Source organism: Barbus barbus (genome assembly GCF_936440315.1).
Source record: "Barbus barbus genome assembly, chromosome: 36".
NCBI classification, from domain to species: Eukaryota; Metazoa; Chordata; class Actinopteri; order Cypriniformes; family Cyprinidae; genus Barbus; species Barbus barbus.
In genome coordinates, this window is record NC_136714.1 from 18490028 (window position 1) to 18505733 (window position 15706).

At 39.5% G+C, this 15706-nt stretch overlaps 2 protein-coding genes across 2 annotated transcripts in view; both read right to left on the bottom strand.

Annotated features, from left to right (window-relative positions):
• The window catches only part of LOC306856179 (guanine nucleotide exchange factor VAV2-like), a 249109-nt gene extending 234919 nt beyond the window's left edge, over nt 1-14190 (bottom strand). The window contains exon 1 of the mRNA XM_079395263.1: nt 13115-14190. Within this exon, the coding sequence (XP_079251389.1) occupies nt 13115-13318 (204 nt within the window). The 5' untranslated portion in view covers nt 13319-14190. The remainder of the gene's footprint in view (nt 1-13114) is intronic.
• On the bottom strand, nt 6764-8358 carry LOC306856377 (E3 SUMO-protein ligase ZBED1-like). The gene is made up of 2 exons (XM_079395627.1): nt 7745-8358; nt 6764-7656 (listed from the first exon to the last, which is right to left on the bottom strand). The coding sequence occupies exons 1-2, from the start codon at nt 8270-8272 to the stop codon at nt 7267-7269; spliced, it is 918 nt and encodes a 305-aa protein (XP_079251753.1). The 5' UTR covers nt 8273-8358; the 3' UTR covers nt 6764-7266.
• Nucleotides 14191-15706: the final 1516 nt, after the last annotated feature.

A 15706-nucleotide genomic window follows, 5' to 3' on the forward strand; every position in this document is an offset into this window, starting at 1 on the left:
ATGTACAGGCAACTCTGCCAGCACTACCACCATCCCTGTCCAAAATGGAAACATTCAAACCTCTTCCAACAATTATCAGAACACCCCCTAATTTCAATGTCAGTCGCAGCAAAAGAGACCACCTCGCAATATCCACCATTGCATCTATGAACGTCATCCTTCCACAAATGAGCTTCCTGGATTAAAGCAATGTCAACCTTTTTTCGTCGCAGTAGTTCTAAAAAAATTGTACGTTTATGGAGGCCATTTAAACCATTGACATTACAACTTAGTATAGTAATTCAGTCATTACTATCAAACAAATAAGTAAACTCAACAAATGAGAGAAAGTAATATCACTGCAAATGAATTCTCAAGTCTTCCTTAAAAAAAAAAAAAAAAAAAACAACCCATAAAACTTTTGCAGGCTGCCGCCCTCCCCTGTCCCATTCTTTAGAACACAGCCATTAGCCCTATTACTCACACGAGTAATAAAGTGGGGTAAAAAAATAAATAAAAATAAATAAAAAGGATGTATAGCCTACTCTCCATAACGAGGAAACAAACATACTGTAAATAATTGCATCATGTACATTGAAAATTATACATTAGTGATACCAAGTTTCTTAGCATGAAGAACTGCCCGTAGCCGATCGTCACATGAAGATCTAGATTAATAAATCAGAAGTAGAGTCACTCGGTATTATCAAACCCTTATGCCACGTCCATCCCAGGAGAATGGGGACCGGGAATGGAGCTCAGGAACTGGAGTGCTTCGTCCGGTGAATGCATTGCTTTGGTCTCGCAGTGTTTCATGACGATCTTCAGCGTAGCAGGATACTGAAGAATGCTCTGCAGACCTGCCTCTTTCAATTCCTTCCGTATTGTACTGAAGGCGCTCCGCTTCTTTGTCGTCGCGGGAGAGAAGTCGGGGAAAAAGCTTAACATCACAGCATTTGAGCGATTCCAGCATTATGGACGTGACATTCGCAGTCAAAACCTGAAATATAAATTCTCATAAATTGTATTCTTAACCAATATATTGAACCATCTCGTTATATTTTTCTAAACCCCTTAAAATAGAGTCCAGATATCAGAAAGGTTTCAGTTTATAAACCTATTTTATATTTTAAATGAGGGAAATACACGTGCGTTACGGACGTGACAAAAAAAGACAAGTTTCTGGGAGATAACATATTTTGTAGACTTTCTGCGAATTACAATGCACAAACAAGAAGCAACAATATCTGCAGAATGGAGAAGGGTTGGCCATTTATAAAACCATTATATTAACCATTAACAAAGGCACTCGCTCTCTGGTAACCTAGCAACGTAGGGAGTGACACGCTAACAGCCAATCATGTAACAGTATCATGTTTAGTTGCGCCATATCGTTGTCTCGTGTCTAAGTGCGCACGCGCGGCTGAGAGTGCACGTCTGCAGCCAGACCCTATTGGCTGGTCTGCTGGATTCCTCTTCATAAGCAGAAAATGAGTGCCGCAGCGAGCGAGGAAATTGTAAATAAAAAGAGAAAGTCAGCTGGCCAGTATGGCAGTTTTTTGGATATTATAAGTCTGACTGTAGTCAGACCAAATGTCGTCTGCAAATTATGCAAGACCGTCATCCCCGCCAAGACTGGTAATACCACGAACTTGATATACCTTAAAAAAAATATCAACCAATCATTTTTAACCTTTAGGAATTAGGAAATCCCTTTAGGGGATCCAATCGTATCCCCTATCCAATCGTTCTTTCCATCTCTGTGCGTAAGGGACAAGGCAAGAACCTTTGTTGGATGCCCGTGGTCTTCGGGTCCTCAGATGGCACTGCATCACTCATCGGCATGATTCTGTCATTGATAGTGATGCAACGGATCACAAAACTCACAGTTCGGATCATACTACGGATTTTGAGTCACGGATCGGGTCATTTTCCAGATGAGCAAAAAAAAATTGCTATTGCTATCGCAATATTGATATCATTACATCTCTACTAATCATTATTGTACAGGATCCAACATTGTCTGGAACTGACCAGAATAATTAACCATTACCAGTTTATCATTTTAATTTGACAGAAAATGCACTCGTTGAAAATAAGTAATTATCAAAGTAAATGTTAATTAACTTATGAATCATCTCACTGTAGTAGTCATGTCCCACTGATAGAACCCTCCATCATATTCTTGTTAACAAAAATATGCTTTAATAACCACATTGGGCTGCAATGTTTCATTACTCACTAATTACTTACTGGCCAATCATAAAAGTAGAATTTCATACCACAATCTGTTTGCTAAAGATCTCATTTAAAATTTTCTTTTACCTTCCTTTTCCCATTTTTCCTATTAAATTTATTAAAACAGAGAGCTATAAATGTATAGAATATAGCTGGCTGATGAAAAAAGTGAAAAAAAAAAAAGTGCCCAGCTCTATTTTGAGCTCAGTTTAACAACAGATTGCCACTAATCCAGAATCTGCTCACACAAGGAAGCAACAAGGGGAAGGGTGGAAACGATACACAACATCCTGTTTGCATGATTAATGAGCTCGCCAGCTGGGGATAAGATCAATACATAGCAGCCTTTTACAGGACTCTCTAATGTTGCAGTTTCTACCTCTGTACGGCTCCTCCTGTTCCAAAGCCATTTATGAGATATGATCAATTCTGGTCAGTAATGGGATATTGGTTAGCTGTGTGTTGGTCGGAAAAAAATCAGTGCATTCTAAAATGTTACTAAACAACCACTGCAAAGGAACCGGGTCTCTAAAGACAATCGTATCTCTGACGTTGTTGGTAGAGATAGTAGAAAGTATTAAGAAGCTTATCGTCATACCCACTGAGGGGCTGGCAGGAGGAAGTGCTCGGAGGAAGTGTGCTTATAGAAGGAGAAGACGGTTTGCTTCTCCTCTCTATACCATACTGATGGTTATCATCTCCACCCCCGTCAGAAGCTAAAATCAATCCTCAGCAAATACCACAGTAGGCTGCATACAAAAAATAAATAAAAAAATAAATAAAAATAAAAAAACAGCACAAGCGATAAATGTGGGAGTGTGAAAAAGATAGTCTTTTGAGCATTGACAGCTACAGTTTCCATCTTAAACATCCTGAGGCAGGAATCAAGAACGCTTAGGAGCTTGAGACTTCACCGGAAGATTAGACAATGAGAAAAGACAGGCTGAACGTTTTCAAGAAGTATGTAAAGATGACTATGGTGTATGAAGATGCTGCCTGTCAAAAAAAAGCCATCTGTTGGTGGTGCCTTACCGCCCTTATAAGCCTCTCGGCGCTGTGTACTCATGCCTGGCTCAATGCGCTCTGAAAGTCAGGACTGACTCCTCAGCTCATCAGTGTTAATATTCCACAACAAACTGCTCACAGATGGGGTCTCATTTATGAACATAAGCTCCCTGTGTGGGTTTCGCTTTAATTCATATCTCGTATTGTGAACGGGATTTCACTTGTGATGGAGTTGCAGTCTTAAATCCCTGCAGGGACTCCATCTCCTCCTGGCTGTGTTGAGTCTGAAGGCCAGCGATTGATCCGGGCATTAAAATGAGAAATAATTTGCTGCAAGAGTTTGAAACAATGCAACTGTTCAGTCTCTCAATAATCATATCTCTTACCTGGGCCCCAATTGTATAGCTAATAAGAATCACTCTTAAGATAACCTATTGCTTACGTATAACATTGTTATGGAATTTATTACTGCAATATCACAACTGGTCCAGCACAAAATAAATCAATCTTATGCAGACATCCTGTTGATTGCATGCCATGCTCTTGAATCTCCTCCCACTGTACTCTTGGATATGAATTCCTCTGAAAGATATCTTATATATCTTGCGCTTTTCAACATGATCCGCCCTCTAAACAACAGCAATTTGGCCTAGCAGAGCTACCGCGAATTGCAATAGTATCCTCTCATGAGCTTGGGCGACATGAGATCAATCTATCAACCCAGTGTTTCCCACAACCTTGCACTCTATTTGTGGTGGCAATCCCCCACCCCCATATATATATTATGCAAATTCATTCTCTGCCAGCAGGAGGCGCTTTTAGAGTGCAAGAAATGGAGGTTTCCCCGGTAACGTTGTACACAAAGCTGCGTTCTGCTCACAAACGCTGCTTTATCAGGCATTACATGCAAGATAAAATGAAAATGACATCGAAAATTTTCTGAAGCCAATCGGATTCCTTCTGAAATACAGTGATATAAAAACACCCGCACAGGATTTTGATTTTTAAACGTGCAGTGCTCATGTTTATTCAATAAAATCAAAGCCTTTTGGAAAATCTATTAGTGGCAGTCAGTTTTGATATTGTGGCGGTCCACCACAAATAAGTCAATGTATGGGAAACACTGCAACCTGAAACATACAGTGAAGCCTTGACTCTTAAACATGTCTGGTCATGGTGTGAGATCTTGCTTCATCCTTGTGAACTCAATGGTTTCTCTGTTGCTTAATAAAGGGTCTCCCTAAAGAACGAACAGGAACCAGTGAGTAAACCGTTCCACACATTCCAACAGACCTGATGGATCACAAAAGCACACAGACATGAAAGATCAAGTCCTGGCAACCACAGACCAGCAATGTATTTGTCTAACCTCCCGTCTTTTGTCTGCAAATAAAGTGGATTTGAGTATATTGTAATTTAATTGAGTAGTCTCATATTTCCGTCCCTTTTACAATACTATTCACTTTCTCGGCAGCAGCTGGTCACAGCTGCACAGAGCAGGAAGTGTCCCTAACAAGCTCTATTGATGAAATTACCTGCGTCCAGCTGCCAGGGGTCAAAGTTCAGAGAAAGGCCATGCTTATAGATTAAATTAACCTAGTGAGAGAGAAAGGCTGACCTCACATCACATCCACCTCTCTGCCTCAGAAACGCTGACACTGATACTGAATTTAGGAGCTTCCCTTCTGAAATGCTAGGCTCTGATCAGTGTAACACAGTTTTGTGAATTGAGTTTCACAATTAAATGCCTCCAAATTAATCCTGACAGGCTGATGGTCTTTTCAGCATTCATTTAAGAGCTAACAGCAATGCCTCCAAACACTCCAGTCACTCACCCTACATTACAACTCCATTCACTTTTGTCTCTGAGTTGAATCATCAAAGCCCATATTCTCAATTATGAATGCATGATTATTGCAATGATGTTTTCTGCTAGTGTATTTAATGCTTCATGCAGCTCTTTCAGCTCGTTTAAATAACCACTCAAATCCACAAAAAAAGAACCAGGATCCAGCACAAAGAGATCTCCAACAGATGCCAGAGGCCAGGAAATGTGGTCAATGTCTGAAAACAAACGAAATTTGTATGAGGTTGTGGCTGAAAGAGCAAACAAAAGTATGAGAGAGAGAGAGCGGGAGTGGGGTGGTTCTGTGTAATAAATCAGAGAAAAAAATCTCAAAGATGAAACCCATTATCCTTGCAGCTGAAATACAAGAGTTATGAGAATGAACGCATCTAAAAACAGAGCTAAAATGAATAGGCTGTTAAAGGCAAATGGGGAGTACAATAAAATGCATAAAAGTGCTACAGTGAGCAATGACTCGTCTCTCTTTCTCTCTGCCTTGCGTACGTGCTGTAAGACAGGCTGCATTTTCTAAAAGGAAACAACAGACATTTCAAATTCCCCAAAGCCCTAAAGAGAGAGGGGCCGGACCTCACTGTTAAGACTGAAGTCCCAAGACAGCCCCCGGGCCGAGCCAGAGGTGATGGAAACTAACACACAGGTATTGCATGCAAGTACACACACACACATTCTCACTACTAGCGGCTGAATCATCTCTAAGGTATTAGTTGCTACCAACCACCTGAGGTAAATAAAAAAAAAAAAAGTGGGGAAAAATATAAGACCAATGTAGACTTCAAAAATCCAAAACCCACCAAGCTACGTCTGTCAGACAGAGCCAGAGGAAATGCCCCTCTTTTTGAGACCTCAGATCCACCTTAATGCATTGTGTTGATGGCTATACTTTATCGTTAGGCAGATTTATTTAACATTACAGTATTATTAACAAATAATACAGACTCAATAGTAAAATACACAGAGTGAAATACACAATTCACATAGTATGTAATATTCAAATAAATACTGCACAATCATTAAAGGAATACTTCGCCCCAAAAATGAAAACTGGGTCATTATTTACTCATCTTCATGTCATTCAAAACCAGATTCAAAAAAAGCTCTTTCCATACAGCGACTGTTTATATTGATTATGCGCTGTCATTGAAGGCCAAACGGGTAACGGGTGTGTAATAACTGAATGTGACATGCTGTTTTGGAAGTTGGAGTTTGAGTTTGATGTGACTTTTTATAAAAAAAATTCTGGGTTTCTGAAAAAAAAAAAAAAAAAAAACATGAATGGAAAAAAAATTATGACAGCATTTTAATTTTTAGGTGAGCTAATCTATTAAAACAAGCTTTCGGTCAGACACCAGAGTTCATCTTCTCGAAATACACAAGCACTGATTTGAAGAGTACTTGTTCCACTGAAAAGGGAGCAAATCCCTTGCACTACACAAACAAATAAAACATTCATGGACATGTGATGTAAGCAATTAGTGTTTCTCACACATAGACTTTACCTGGGCGGGCCGCCCAGTGACATATTTTTGTTTTTATTACTATAACCTAGGGCTGCACGATATTGGAAAAATATGCGATATGCGATATTGTTGTTGAATATTGCGATGACGATATTTCTTGCGATATAACATTTCCCTAGATAAATGCTATTTTTATTAGCTTTTTTTTTTATCATTTATATATGTAATGATCATACTAAAATAAACAGGATATTCTTCAGATCTAATTAAATCTAATTCAGGCTAAAAAAAAAAAACTGTCAAGGAAGGTGCAAACATTTAGACTTTAAAACACTATGAATGATTGAAAACCTGGGCAGATATTCTGATTTCTGGTTTTGTGTTACCATAGACCTGCAAACAAAAATCGCATTACTCTCAAACATTACTTTTTATTCACATGTAACCATGCAATCATCAAGAGCATCTTAAAACAAGAGCATCTTTTAAACAAAATATTTCCTTGCCTTGACTGTTTTTTAAAATAAAAATAAATATTAAACAAATTAAATAAAAAATAAGTGTGAAGGGCTTAAATAAATTGGTATGTAGTGGAAAGACTAACATCTTGTCAACATCCACATACATAAAATAATTATTAACATGCAAGCATTATTAACATGTAAACATTATTAACATGTAAACATTGTTATAACATGTAAACAATGCAATGCCAAATGTTTATTCCAGGTTTTTTGCCAGGAAAACTAGCATATTGACTTTGGTAGGTTTTAAACATGTGCGTTGGCACGTCACAACATTTCCTGATGTACTAAAAAGTCTCTCTGAAGGTGAACTACTTGCTGGTATACAGAGATACTTCCTGGCTAGTTTACTCAGGTTTTGAAAGTTGACCTGATGGACTTGCCACCAAGTGAGAGGGTCCATCTCACTGTCTATGGTGGGAGACATCATGTAGTTGTTTAATTCAACTTCCACAGTGTGCGATGGTTCCATAGATGACGGAGCTGGGGATGTCTTGAAGAAACTGCCCAGGGATTTTTTGGCCTTCTTTAGGGTGACATCTGATGGACCCATGCCCTGGTGATCTTGATTACTTAGGAACTGCTCCTAAAATAGAGTAATAAAGTAAATATTGTAAACAAATCTAGTTATAGTGCATTACTTTGTCGCTTACTACTGTCATATTAACATTTACCTGTGGCACAGTTGCTTCAATTTCAGACATCACCCTGGCTCTGATGTCTGACACCTTGTCAGAGCTGATGTAGTTGGCTTTGAATCTGGGGTCCATAAAGCAGGTCATGTCCAGAAGTTCTTGAGTTGCAGGGATGTCATACTTGGTGTTCATGTACTCTAGAATCTTCCTCTTTATGGACTTTGTTAAGTCACTGTCTTCTTCTTTTGCAGCAAGAATTGAGGTCTTCATCAAGTGAAGTACAGGTTTCACATATGAAACACTTACGTAACTTTCACCTGATAGAGCATCTGTAAATTCTTGCAGAGGCTGCAATGCCTGGTTTATGGACTCAAGTACATCAAGGTCCTGCCAAGTAGGAACTAAATGTCTTGACTTTTTGTCTGCTGACAGAACGTCGCTTATGGCCCGCTGCTGCTCTAGAACTCTCTGAATCATTCTCTGCCTCGAACCCCACCTTGTAGGGCATTCTGTGATGAGGGAGTGCTCCGGGAGGTTGTGCTCTTTTTGTGCTTTTTTCAGTGCCATCTTCCCCTTCCAGGTGTGGGAGAAATGTCCCACTATTTTTTTGCAGAGACCAACAGCTCGAGTAATGCGCTCATCACCTTTAACAGCATTTTCTGAAGAGTTAAGAACAAAACAAGGACATACAGGGTGAAATAACACTGCAATATTATAATTACAATTTTATATAACAGCATTTGAGATAGAAAACTGTCAGCTACAATTTACTAGCCTCTGTGGAATATATTTAATATAATAATGTAAATAAACACATTATCTTAAATATTACAATATCCAAAATCATGTCTAGTCTACATGCAACTATACAAACAAAACAACTGAACATTTTTTTTCAGTTATTATTGCAAATATAAACATTCAACACTCACCGATGGCCAGATGCAAGCGGTGTCCAAAGCATTGTAGCCTGACCCAATTATTAAGTTCGGTAGCCTTCACCACATTGGCGCCGTTGTCCGTTGTAATGGACACTTGATTTTCCTCTTTTAATTTCCAGCTGGCTAAAACGTCCCGCAGTCCGTGGGCTATGTTTTCACTGGTGTGGGATTCAGGGAAATACACAACACCCAGACAGCGTGTTTTTAATTCAAAGTCTTGAGTAAGAAAGTGAACGGTATAGCTCATGTAAGGCTCAGTCGTACGACTCGACCACAGGTCAGTGGTGCTAGCGTAGAAGTCCACTTGGTGGAGCTCGGAACTCACTGTCTTCACACAAGTGTCATACATCTGTGGAATTGCGACGTGAGAAAAAAAATTTCTCGATGGCAGCTGATATCTTCGGTCCAATTTGTTAATTAGACCCACAAAGCCTTCTTTGCTCACAGTGTTAACAGGCATCATGTCTTTAGCTAAAAAGCGTGTGATAGCATCTGTTATTTCCTTGTGGCGTTTCGACGTTTTTCCGTAAGGCGTTGCATTTGTAAAACTTTGATCAATGGTTGTCTGTACGACTCCCTTATTGTTACTTGGCTTTTCGTTAGCCGTTTTGGTAGATTTGGCCTTACATTTTCGGAAGTCTTCATATAGCTCCCTGTGGTTGTGTTCCAGATGACTGTGGAGATTCGTTGTATTTCCTCTCGACGTGACCACAGTTTTTCGGCACGACTTACACAGTACCTGCATTTGTGACACGTCGTCTTTCTTGAAGCCAAAATACTGCCATATTTCAGACGTACAGTTCTTTTTAGGCACAAGTTCTTTGCTGCTGTCACTTTCCTCGCTTGTCTCTACTCCCGCCATATTTTCCACTTTCTGCTCTGAGCCACTAGATTCACCTTTGGGCCCGGTCTAGCCAATAACATATAGTACCTACTTGGGAGGCGGGTATAAACATGGTAAAGCCCCTTCTGATTGGTCAAATTTGGACAACCTATGCATGCAACAAATGCTTGGCACATAAAATAAATTTTAATTATCGCAACTCTCTGCGATACGGATATCGCATATACTATTATCGCGATAACGATAATTTTGCGATATATCGTGCAGCCCTACTATAACCTCTAAAAAATAATTTTATCCGCCCGAGATAATGAAACCATCCGTGATCGATTAACTAGTGGAAAATCTCCCCTCTCACTATGTGTTTCGCACTACTCGTTCTGTGTGCTCAAGAACAGTCGACACTCCCACAATCTCCAGTGTTTCCCATATGTTGATTTATTTGTGGTGGGCCACAACAATATCCCCCGCCCGCTGCCATCAGCTCCCGCGTCTCACACACACGAGTGACTTTAGCACAATATTTAACAACTTTCAGACCCTTTTGGCGGCTTTTTTCCCATTACAGGTGCATACTGACAAACCTAGCAACTTTGAAAAAAACCTTAGCTATCGTTCAGTTGGAAGATGTCTCCAGTACTGCCCTGCGAGCGCGAGGTCTGACTCGCCCGGCGCAGTGTCGCCTCTCTCGGCGTCTATTCTGAGCAGTGAGCGGCAGAGACCGTAACGCAGCAAAATCGTCAATAAATAATTTACAAAACACCATTTCCAAGCACCTGTCGCTTACTGACTGTTTGGACTTTTAAATACGAACATAATTCATCTGTTAATATGCGCATAGCTTGCTACTCAGATGCAGACAGTGCGCTGAATGAGACAAAACAGTAATATAGACAAAACCACCGCATATAGTCACTTTTTAGTGCAAGTTAGATGTATGTTGATTTTATCAGACGATGTTGTGATTATAAATCAGGCTTTAGCAGTATAGTGAGAGTGATTCCTGGTTAACGTAGTATTAATGGGTCGTGTTTACTATTTACTTGTTTTATGTATGACAACAAAAAAACAATGTGAACAGCTTTATTGGGCATTCAGCTGTATTACAGTATGTGACAGTCCATAGAGTCGAACATCTGAAGTGCCAAAACTCATCTGAATGCAAACTTGATGCAATGACATCATAAATATGTGACGTCACCTGCCGCCACAAGTCTCACAAAATTCTGTGGGAGACACTGTATTATTATCTGAGAGAGAGGAAAAGCATCTCTCTGTGTGGCTGATACCAACAGTACTGGCACATGGGCTTTGACTTACTCGTTATTACAACATTCTCTATGTGTACAATGCAGTGTTTGGTCACTAAAATTATTTTCGGAAACACTTGTCTGTTAACTAACACCCGAGGCTGTCCTTCCAGACTCTACAAGTGACTGCCAATCAGCAGGCTCAAACACAAGAATGTGATTATTAAAAAGGCCTACTGGACTAAAACAAGGAACATGTGAAGCAATGCAGAACAGAAGCTTCGGTATCGATGAACATCCACCACAAACAGCCCACATAATCACTTCATCCTGATTTAATGGAGGTAGTAAATTAACAACCACTGTGTATCAAAGCACACAGTGACCTTTGCTGCGTATAAATCACAGCTTCCATTGTGCTGCCAGATCTCCATTTCAACCAATTTGTCACAACGTAATACCACACAAAACCCTTCCATGCTGAGGAAGCTACTGTTGTGGGAGGATCAAAGGTCCCTATGACTGCCTCAGAAATAACAGCTTAAACAAAAGCCTATAAGTGCTGGGTGAAACAGCTATACAGTCATATGACAACATCTGTACAGGTATAAATCACACCATGGTCAGTCAAAGAATGCCATAAAACTCTATGTTTTTACTGAGCATATATCTGGTCCAGGTTTGCTGTGAAAAGAAAGGTTTGCATCTGCAAAGGGGCTGTGTCCATCGACTTTTTAAAAATCAACTTTAAGATTTTAGGTCAAAATTTTATGAATCTGTAAGGGATGAGTGTATAGGAGTACTGTAACCGATCACCGTTTTAAACTTTCATAGGGCTGCACAAACAACCAAAATCGTGATATGGTTTTCAAACAGAACGCATTTTTCCATTCTACTGTGCTACTTTTACATTGGTTTTCTATGTAAATACATGCTAGATGGATGTATTTGTCCATTGCACGAGTCTTGTGTCTTTTACAGCGTCTCGCATATGAAAGTTCAAATGTGTCTCGAAAGCTTGCGTTTTTTCCCCCATTCCACAGCATGTGTCTTGCTCTTTTCAAATCAAAAACATGTTCTGTGTGAATGGCCCCTTAGTGTAAATATCAAATCACAAAGGCTATGATTTAATTAAATAAATATATGTGCTACATGTTTCAGAGTGAAGCGCAGCACTGTGTTCATTTACATGTGATAAGTTCATGATCTGGTGTTTTCGGTGTCTCAAGAGCGACACACAGCAAATGCTACTCCCTGCAAACTCATCTCCGCATCTACTCTGAGTTTGAGTCAAATATAAAATGCGCCATCAATCTTCCCAAACTTTTTATGATAAGAGCCCATAATATGAGGTTTAAAAGAGTTTTAGATCAAGTATAAGTTGTCATACTGCATGACGTCAAAATTCCTGTCATACTGCATGACGTCAAACTGCAGTAATTTAAAAGCTGCAGGACTGTGATGTTAAAGATTTAGAAAGCCAAAATCAATTTACAAAATAAGGATAAATGTTTATCTTAATATTTACATGTTTTTAAGAGTAGATACCAATGCAAATTTCAATCTACACAGCACAGTTATGAAGACAACATGACATAAGTGTTTAAATCCAATTAAACCGTGACAAGACATGCAAAAGGCGTGTGTTAAAAACCTCTCAAAACAGGCAACACTTACAAATGGCTACATCATGCTTCTCAGCCACGTCATATTTACGGGTAGGAACTGCCTTCACAATTCCTTCACACATTCCTTTACAAAGAGCACTGGCTGAAAGCCACATTCCTGAAACCCACAAAGAACTTGCTGCTTTTCCTGGTGTATGTTTACAGAGATAAAAGCGTTGGGCCTTTCTTAACATTCACCTTTAAACCCTGCACAGCCTCATATACTTACTTTCAGATGATCAAACGTCTATGCAGTATGTGCAGTGATACAAAAGATGTTCAGCAATAAATACTTACATGCTTTTATCAAAGGAAAGTTTAAAAGACACCTGTGTGTGTGTGTGTGTGTGTGTGTGTGTGTGTGTGTGTGTGTGTGTGTGTGTGTGTGTTTGAATTCTAAATTCTAAAATGATACTTAAGATTTCAAGAGAAAGATTTCAACAGCTTAAACCATGAGAATGACTCTATAAAACATCAAAAGGTTTAGATCAGATAACATTTTCGATTAATCGATTGTGACAGTTCTATTTGTAATTGCTCAGCCATTAATGCTCGACAACGACCCCTGTTGACACGAATCAGAGTGGCAACCTATTAGAACCAGACTGCACGTTCTCCGGCTGTCAATGCTATCATCAATCATTCCTGCATATGTGACAAGCATTAAAATACAGCCATTAAAAGCACAGTCATGAACATTAACTTACCTGTGACATTTGAGGCCGGAAGTTGATCTGCTTTAGGTCCACGGATCCAGGAGACAGATTGTGCAGCATCTGGCACAGGAGCACCCCATCTCTAAGAGCCTGGGCCAGGTCAAAAACCACCGCTGAGGGCCAAACGACCCGGTGGTTGGGGGGCAAAACCTTACAGTCTATCAACCAGCGACCGCACTGTCTCCACTCCTCCATATTGACAGAAATGATGCAGAATCCTGGCAAAAATAAAACTAGTGCTATATGTCTGACAGCCTGGCGCACGTAACGTTACCAAGATAATGCTGATGTGAAATTATCCAAGTTCCTCTTTAGTCCAAAGGTCAATTGCTTGAGAACAATCTTCACAAAGATATAAATTGCGTTTAACAACTTTTTTAACGAAATAAATCCAGCTGAGCGCGATCCACTACAGAGCTAACTTATACAGGACTTTGTATAAGGAAATAATCCAATTAGTACGCTAAATTAAAGGAGAACTCGAAGAAATATCGTACAGTATGATGTTAAAATATGATTTAGATGCGTTTCCCCTCAGAGAATCAGCCGAGTTTCCTCTTCTTCATCATGGACTGACATATTTGGTTCTGTAAACGCGTCCTGTCACAGCAAAAAATGTCTCTCAGGACTACAATAGATATGTTCCTTAACAATAAATGCTGGAAAAGACTGCAAAGCAGTCGTTAGACGCAATTTCGGACGGTTTGTCAAAGTTTTACCATTAAAATAAAGAATAAATCCATGTTTTGTAGTCTTCAGTAGAAAGCTCCTCACAAGCGCTCGCGCACCAGGCGGGATGTGAACTAACGTTAAATAACGTCCAACTCCAAACAGAATCCGGTCCAAACTTGTTTAAAAACTTCTAGAGGAAAATATCACAGCGTTCAGTGAAACGCACAAACTCTGACGTATTTAACGCGAAAACTGTCGTTCGCCCCGCTCCTTTCGCTTCCACATAAAGAGAAACGCCGCGAGGTCTTGTTGCTGGACAGTCGTGCCTGGTTTCTCGGTTGTTTCTCAGTTCATCTCCGTGTAGATGGTTGGAGTGTTTTGATTTCTCCGCTCGTGAGTGCGAGAGAGCAGCAGGCGTGAGCGCGCGGGGCGGGAGAAAGAGCGCGAGGAGGAGAGATCGCATCTGGGTTCCGGTCGCGCTCGTCCACGTGTGAGGAGGAGGAGAGGGTCGGCTTCACTAAAATAACTACCTTTTTATTATTATTATTAAGGAAATTCTGGAGAAATCACAGTAAATACGAACATGTGAAGAAAATGTAAAATGTCTTACAATGTTACAATGTGCAAAGATGGCTGGCTGACTGAACATTAAAAAATACATGGACTCATCTTACTTTTAGATTAAAATGATTTTAACAACTGTAATGATTTACATTACTATTTTTGTCATTGCTATGTAATCCAGGCAGCTTTTTAGATGGATAAATTTTATAAGATTTCCTGGGAGCCTTCAATCATGTAATGTAGTCTTGATCAGCTTAATATGTGTGCCATGTAATTTATATAGCACATGTGCAATCCAAATACACTTCCACTTCTTATTCTTAAGACATAATAATATAGTAAAAATCTCATTCCATTTTTATGGGGATCCTCAATTCACCTCAGTAAAAGAATTTACATAGATGGAGACATGTTTTTTCTGCTTGCCTGGATGGAAAATATGCTGTAGTGTGACTATTTTGCCCAGGGACAAATATGAAAACTGGCTAAAGCACATACAGGATGAAAGATGGCTTTTTGAGACAGATGTGAGTAGCTGTCACAAGACTCAAAGCATTGATCCATCTTGGTCTCTGCAGTATTGTGTTAGTGGGTACCATGTTCTAAACACTGCAGCAACAAGGTCACGTTTCTCCCCTCAGAAGGGGAGTTATAAACCCTAAGGATGTACAGTTACATATGTAGCTGAATAAATGACTGGGCCAGTATCACGTCTGTTATACCCTATTAACCAGTATCAGGATTTACTAAGAGTTGGTGAAATCTCCTTATAGGAACTGAAATGTATGTGACATCAATCTGGGGTTATATAACACCGAAGGACAGAAGACTTTAACACTGTAGTGATTTTTTTTTGGAGGATTATTATAATAATTTGTAACATTAAAAATAGCAATCATATCAGACATAACCAACTCTATCAGAAATGGGACACTGTTACCATCTAATGGCCAGTGGTGGTATTTCGGTGGTCATGTACTCACATGGTGACACTTCTGACAGATTTGACTAGTTTTACCAAATATCAGAATATACATGTAGAGCATTACCATTCTTATGTTCTGTTCTATATTAGAACTAATCAAATGATGAGCTATGGATAATTAAAATAAGTTTTAATGGTAAACTACAGAAGGCATGTCCACATAAAACAAATGAACAAAAATTGAAAGTAAAAGACAATTTGTAATTTATTTTATGAAAAAAATGTACCCGGTGTACAAGACATTCCAGGTAGGCAATTACATCAAATGTTAGCCTCTACCACTGCCTCCGACCCAATGCCCCAACCCTCCGGCCCTTATTGCAATAAACAAACCTATAAATCTACTCACTGTATTCTTCATT

What these genes read in the sequence shown, in the direction of transcription:
- LOC306856377 (XM_079395627.1), bottom strand. Translation starts at nt 8,272, where the DNA reads ATGGCACTGAAAAAAGCACAAAAAGAGCACAACCTCCCGGAGCACTCC. An exon ending in TTGAAGCAACTGTGCCACAG is followed by an intron (nt 7,657 to 7,744) that starts GTAAATGTTAAT and finishes ACTCTATTTTAG; the next exon opens with GAGCAGTTCCTAAGTAATCA.